This window comes from Nothobranchius furzeri, chromosome 16 (genome assembly GCF_043380555.1).
Source record: "Nothobranchius furzeri strain GRZ-AD chromosome 16, NfurGRZ-RIMD1, whole genome shotgun sequence".
NCBI classification, from domain to species: domain Eukaryota; kingdom Metazoa; phylum Chordata; class Actinopteri; order Cyprinodontiformes; family Nothobranchiidae; genus Nothobranchius; species Nothobranchius furzeri.
This window is the reverse complement of record NC_091756.1, coordinates 43316413-43323571: the sequence shown is the minus strand read 5'-3', so window position 1 is coordinate 43323571 and position 7159 is coordinate 43316413. Positions and strand designations below refer to the sequence as shown.

General features: G+C 40.3%; 1 protein-coding gene across 1 annotated transcript; it reads left to right on the top strand.

Moving 5' to 3' along the window:
• The first annotated feature begins 1527 nt into the window (after positions 1–1527).
• LOC107387777 (clarin-3) lies at positions 1528–3093 on the top strand. Its single transcript, XM_015962953.3, has 3 exons — positions 1528–1947; positions 2213–2398; positions 2478–3093. The coding sequence occupies exons 1-3, from the start codon at positions 1575–1577 to the stop codon at positions 2750–2752; spliced, it is 834 nt and encodes a 277-aa protein (XP_015818439.1). The 5' UTR covers positions 1528–1574; the 3' UTR covers positions 2753–3093.
• Positions 3094–7159: the final 4066 nt, after the last annotated feature.

Below are 7159 nucleotides of genomic sequence, written 5' to 3'. Positions count from 1 at the left end.
AGGCAGCGCTTCAGTGTTGCCGCCTGTCACCGGGAAGGTGGAGTTTGTGGTTTTACTCCAACACCACCAAGCTGCTGTCAGACGCCGCGCCACAGCGCCCCTGCAGGAGGGAGACACCTGCTGGTCATAGCCGGTACTACAACCCAGACTAGCGCCAGCATGTCCTCAAATAACTTAAATAGCTTCGCTCCAGAAAGCAGCTACCGTGCTACTCTCTCACTAAAATCTGTTTTAATGTGGTTTTATTTGTATTTATCTTAGTAAAATGATCTTAGAATTAGTATTAACTCTTATTCTGTAACAGAGTTGCTATAAAATGTATACTAAATAAATGTCCTAAATGCCTGTCTTATTTTGACACAAAGACTAATCCTTATGAATCACCAGAGTAGACATTAGATTGAAACCACTTCGGATGTGTAATTATTGAATTTATTTCCCTCAATTAAACTTTTATTACAACATTTCCATCAAGTCGAGTTGTTATTTAGTTCTACAATCAGACCAATTAACCATATTTTGGTTGAATGTCACATAACGTTGGACATGAAAACAGCAAACAGCCTATGCATTGGAATTTAAATTAGCTCATGATGGTTTAAATTCAGAGAAATTATCCTTCTCACCAAAAGAGAGGCACATTTTTTGCTTAATTTATTATTATTATTATTATTATTATTATTATTATTATTATTATTATTATTATTATTATTATTATTATTATTATGTCAGGACAGTAAGAGAATAATGTTTCACTTTTTCATCCAAACATCCTCTTATTTGTTGATTTATTTTTCTCATGTCCATTCATTGCATGCTTCATATACGGGCTAAATAATTACCACTTGAAATTCTTCATTTTTGTTTTCAATATACAAAGATGCAATAGTTGTTTTATAACTACCAAACATTAGCTCATTTGATACAGGAAACACATTGAAGATTGGAGCGTCTATAAATACAAAAGGTCAAAGGTGAGCACATCTTTTCCTTGTTCCTTATCCATCATTAACATGAATCAGCTGCTCCAGTCAGCTCTCTTTTCTTTCTCTTTTCTTTGATTTTGTGCTGCTACGCTAACATGATGGACCCAGATAAGCACGGCGAAACCAACATTGTAGTTTTAACGGATGATTAAACCCGCTGTAATCGTGTCCCAAACATACGTTCTGTGCCGTGACAACACCTCTGTCGCGAGTTTATTGTGACATGAGCACGATTAGATTATTACGTCTCTTCCAGTCACCTTTTTAAAGTAAATTATTAATTTATTTTACTACCCGACGACACTGGGAACGAGACTTTGGATCCAAAACTGCAAATATGATCATCGGAAGAGCATCAGTGATCGTTTACAGGTTATTTTGAGGCACTTTCAAAGGTCCTGAAGGTAAACTAGAGATCTCTGTGAGCCAGTTTGACCCGGCCCTTTCCCTCTGTGAGAGATGCTGTCAGTCTCACAGCTTGACGTGATGAATCTGCCATGTTTAAGTGAAGCTGTTGTCCCTGCTATGACAACCAGCTCTCTATTTCTGATTTCAAACCAAAGGTCGCAGTCATAAACCTGACACTTTATGACCAGCAGTCCACATTTCACTCCACCCAGGAGACGTTACTCGTACACAGGACCTGTGGAGGATCAGGAATCTGCCCTGAGACTTCCTCTTTGTTTAACTGAACAGACTTTGGGATTTAAACTTACCTGGAATACAGCAAAAATGCCATCCACAAAGAAGATTCTCCTTTTTCTTTCTAGTGCACTAGTTACTGCCATTTCTGTTGGACTGCTGGGGTTTGCCATGTCAGCTCAGTGGGCGGACACCACCATGGTGTGTGAAGCATCTGAAGGTGGCAATGTCACTGGAACTGCAGTGGTCAAAATGAGTCTTTTTAAAGGAGTTTTAACCAAAGTCTCCTGTCCCCTTGGAGGGGAGGACAGATTCGATGGTAAGATGTTTTCTAACTATGATTGTGTTCAAAAACTACAATTTTCAACTCTCATTGTGATTTCTGCCTTCAATAAGCAAAATAACAAAAACAATCACTGGAATCATTTTTAATATTATTTCTGCTTAAAATCAACCAAATTTGAGCAAACAGTGATTTTGTTTCTGTTTTTTTATGCTCTCAAAAACCAGCTCTTGAATTCATTCCCCTGTATGCCTTCAAACTGTGATATGGGAACCCTATCCATATGTTTGTGTTCTTGTAGTGTTCCCCACCTTAACATTGATAGGAGTCTCTCCTTTGGCTGTGCACGGCCTGCTGGTGTCCCTGCTGGCTTTGTGTTTGCTGTTTTCTGCGGGCAGCATCCTCATCTCCCTTTATAACAGCGTCAGTAATCCGTATGAGACCTACATGGGGCCTATTGGAGTTTACACCTGCAGCTCTCTCAGTGGTAAGTAGCTCTATCATCACATCTGTATGCATCCAGGACTTCCCGTGTGTTTGGACCAATCCTTTTCTTTCTTCTGCAGCGTGTTTGTCTGTGCTGGTCCTTATTATTTTTGCGCTGAACCTCGGGGTGACCAGCATGCCAGAAGATTTGGTTAACCAAGTCTCCAATATAAAGGTGGACGTCAGAAACAAATCCTTGCAGATGCAGCTGGGGTACTTCCTGGTCATTCCTTACACGGTGATGTCTCTTTGTGCCGTCCTCTTAATCTACCTTTACGACCATGCTAGCTACACCCAAAGACGACAGCAGGAGAGGCCTACAGAAGATGCTCCCAAGGAGATCATGATGTATTAATGACAACGGAGGCAGATTTCAGAGACTATTTCCTCATGACTTCATGGGAACTCTACTATCAATGTTATTTATGTAGAACTTTACAAACCAAATAACAGCTGAAAAAATGTAACAAACCCTAAAGCAATAATATAATGTAAAACGCAAAGTCAGTGAAGGTTAAAAACGTTATTCTGTTAAAAATAATTTGAAATAAATGAAATCAAGCTCAGTTTGAGGATATGTGGGTTCTGTTTACCAACTTTTTAAAAGCATAATTATATGGATGAACAAATTGTTCAGCAGTAACATGAAAAGAATGAGAAATGATCCAAGTAGCCAATAAAATAACATTATTTGCCATTTTATGTGCCATTTGTAGTAAGGATTCTCAGCTACTCCTACATCACATTGTAGCTAAATATTTAAAACAGAGTTTAAGCCATTTTTGTGTTAGTAATGTTGTTAGTTGTGACAGCCATTTTTTCTCTGGGTTACTGTCAAAAGTTAATCAAATAATATACAGAGATAACTATATTTTCTAACAGAAGCATGCAGAAAATGTTTTACTTTGCTCCTTTTGTCTTTTGCATTAGGAAAGGTGCACCTTTGACAAAGGTGATCAAATATGATGATGTAAAAGAACCCTGATGGGGTCAGACCAATCAGAGCCTGGAAAATCAACAATGAAATCGTACAACCCCCCTTTTAACAAACAGGAAGTCAGCGGAACAAATCCGACACTCATTAAACAACATTCAGGAGCATATTTTTAAATCTGCTAACAACAAATTTTGGATAATCTATTCATGATGTAATCAAAGCATACAACTGTTGTTCTTAATGTTGTCACATTGTAAATAAATAAAGTAGGTGAACCATTTTAATTGGATCAGTACACAGATATTACTACTTTAATCACATTTATGAATTCATAACACAAACTTACATTTTCTATATTTATTTGTTCCATGAGCGGTGAATTTATCATTTCCTGGTTCGACATGTTGAATTATTTAGACTTTTTCTCCTAAGTGGACCAAACGTTAAATTATTTTTAACATATGTGATTAATGGTTTTCATAATTACTCCTGAAAACACGACTAAACATGAATCAGCAGATACGATTATTCCTGTTGTTTACACTCAGTATCGGTGCAGTTTCTTGTCACAATATAACCAGAAATGTGGTGTAAATGAAGAAAATGTTTAATTTGTTGTTATAAAAAAATGAATGGGATATTTTTTCATGGGGTCCAAAATCCCTGGTGGTGCCTCCGTTATAAATGTGTTTTATGTGTAAAAGTAAAGTTTCATTTGCTGATGTGTGCTGCCCTCTAGCGTTGTTTTGATGTAACTGCAAAACATCTCAAGTTTCCTATAAACTGGTCTTTGGGTCTTTATTTCACCATGCTGAGGCTTAAATTAAGTGCTTGGGTTTAGAAATAGATCTAATAGACGTTTCACAGTGAGTTTATACATTTAAGAGGACTCCGTAGAGTTTGGGTCTACATTTCAGTGAATGAAAATATTTTTAAGTAATATTTTTCTCAAGTATAACTGATGACTGAAGTGAATCTGAGTTTAATGCTCATGAGCGCCTTTATTCGACTTCTCGATGTGACACATCATCTTTCAGCATCAAATATTTATTACAGCTCCGCTAAATCACCTTCAAAGGTTAAAAAACACACACCACCACTGCTGACAAATACTGCGACAAAGCTCGCAGATTCTGTGAAAGTTCAAACATCTCCCAGAGAATCGGCCTCCATTGTCTTCTGGATCCTCAGACATAATTCACAGCTGTGACTCACATGACCATGTTGACATTAGAGCGAGGCCTCGGTGTCCCGTTACCTTTTCCCGTGTCCCATCACTCAGGGCCTAAAGTCTGTTTGGACATGCCCTTTCCAGCACCTCTCAGCCCCGCAACGCCTTCTACCTGCCTTCAAAAGACCCACTCGTCCTTCAAGTTTCACACTTCAAGGAACCTGCAGAAGGATGCAGCAATTTGCTTTGTTGTTGCCAGCGTGAATATGGATTAAATTTCTGAGGATGTCTTCTTTCTACAATGAATCAAAGACATTTCTGGCCTGTGAGAATCTCCACCGTGTCGTCTGGGGAGCAGGAGGTGTTGCCTTGTTGGTACGACTGTTTTCAGTCTGTACTTATGGAACAGCAGTGATCAGCACTAGTATTGGAGAGCATATGTGTCATGGGTTTCTCGCAGATAATATCCAACAGGTAGAGCGAGGCGTCTTGAAGTGAACTTTCTGATTTGACAGGTTTGCAAAAATAAAAATAAAATAAAAAACCTGTTGCACAAATTGTCAAATTGTTCACCAGAAAACAGCCTTTTCTGCCTCCAGAGCCCAAATTGTTTTGAAGTTTTCATGTCTGATCTCTGCATCTGTCTTTAGAGCTGATCCTGATTCCATTAGAGCTGAAAAAAGACATATCCTCTAAACATTTCTTTGCACCTACATGTGTGACATCTTCACAAAAAGATGTTTAAACTGTAGCTGTTCCCAGTCTTCTTCATTGTGCGCTTAGGTGTTGAGGAGCCTTAACTGTGCAAACACTGATAGAGCAAAATCATAGAGGGGCAGTAATCTCTTCCTCCCTGTCTCGGAGCTCACCAGGAGGGGTAAACCCGAGATTAAGCAGGAACCCTAAGCCCTGACCACTCACTCTGCATGATAGGATTAAAGCAGAAACTTTTGTACCTGCGAAACATGATCCGTCCAGGTCCCGCATCACAGAAGCCTGTGAAACAAACACCTCCAGCTGCAGGGCAGCAGGGCTGAGTCCACCATGGTGACTGTAAAGGATCGGGGGAGAGATGGGGTCTGGTTCACCTTTAGGAGTTGATTTCACATCTGAGAGGTACGTTGGGCTCTAAACACGCTTGATTTGTCTCTTGTTGGAATTTTTTTTTAATCTGAAGGCTTGGATTCAAAAATGGAATTCTTTTGGGTGCACTAAGGGACCTTAGCAATCTGATCTTCGGCTACAGAAGGTGGCTCTTGGAGCATGCATGGAACGTCGCCTCTCTGGTGGGGAAGGAGCTTGAGTTGGTGTGCGAGGTTGAAAGGTTCCAACTAGATATCTATATAGACCACAGGTGTCAAACGCCGGTCCTCGAGGGCCGCTATCTACACATTTTAGTGTTTTCCCTGTTTCAACACACCTGATTTCAATCAGTCAGTGATTAACAGGCTTCTGGGGAGCTTGATGAGCTGCTGCACAGGTGAATCAACTGTGTTGGAACAGGGAAACAACAAAAATATGCAGGATTACGGCTCCTGAGGACTGGAATTTGACAAACCTGATGCAGAGATTGAGTGTTCCAACCCACGAGCTTTGGGTAGTGACCAAAAGAACAAAATCACCTAAACAAGCTGCTAAAATGAGTGTTTTCTGCAGGGTGTCTGGGCTCTCCCTTAGAGATAGGGTGGGAAGCTTGGTCATCCAGGAGGGGCTCGGAGTAGACCCGCTGCTCCTCCACATCAATAGGAGCCAGTTGAGGTGGCTCGGGCATCTAGTAAGGACGCCACTTGGACGCCTCCCTGGTGAGGTTTTTTGCGCACGTTCAACCGGCAGAAGACCTACAGGCAGACCCAGGACACGCTGGAGAGGCTATGTATCCCGGCTGGCCAGAAAACACCTTAGGATTCCCCCGGAAGAGCTGGTCCAAGTGGCTGGGGATGGGGAAGTCTGGACCTCTCTTCTTAGGCTGCTGCCCCTACGACCCGACCCCGGATAAGCGGCCAAAAATGGATGGATGGTTCGATGGGGAGCCTAAGTCATGCCCATCTACTTCCAGACCATGGGTCCCAGGATGAACAAAAAAATGAATTCAAGTCAATGAGGCTATTTTCTAATCCCATTTGTTATGTTCCATGTATTTATTATATGATGTCAGCAAATTGTAAAGACACATTTTGATGCCAAGAAAGTGCTCGTTTTCAAACGGGGCAAAAGTTATTTTAGGTTTTGTGTGAAAATATGTCCAGGACTACAAAATAACTCGTTTAGTCCCACCGACTTGCATTCATTTTTTTTTCATTCTTCCGGCGACCCATGAGCCGACCGGAAAGGGAGGAGACTTGGGCTCCCTGTATTCTAGACTCAAAGTGTCACACTCTGATCGGAAAATAAATCCAAAACACCTGCAAAGGGTTCCTAAACGGTTTCTCAGTCTAAGATGAATTACTGAAATAAATGAACTTTTGCTCCTCCCTGGGCTGACACCTTACCATGGTGGAGGGGTTTAGTGTCCCAATGAGACATTTACGCCTCTGGTAGAGGGTGATTTTATTATTATTGTTATTATTATTATTATTATTATTATTATTATTATTATTATTATTATTATTGTTGTTGTTGTTGTTGTTATTATTATTATTATTATTACTATTAAT

What these genes read in the sequence shown, in the direction of transcription:
- LOC107387777 (XM_015962953.3), top strand. Translation starts at nt 1,575, where the DNA reads ATGACCAGCAGTCCACATTTCACTCCACCCAGGAGACGTTACTCGTAC. An exon ending in AGGGGAGGACAGATTCGATG is followed by an intron (nt 1,948 to 2,212) that starts GTAAGATGTTTT and finishes GTGTTCTTGTAG; the next exon opens with TGTTCCCCACCTTAACATTG. An exon ending in CACCTGCAGCTCTCTCAGTG is followed by an intron (nt 2,399 to 2,477) that starts GTAAGTAGCTCT and finishes TTTCTTCTGCAG; the next exon opens with CGTGTTTGTCTGTGCTGGTC.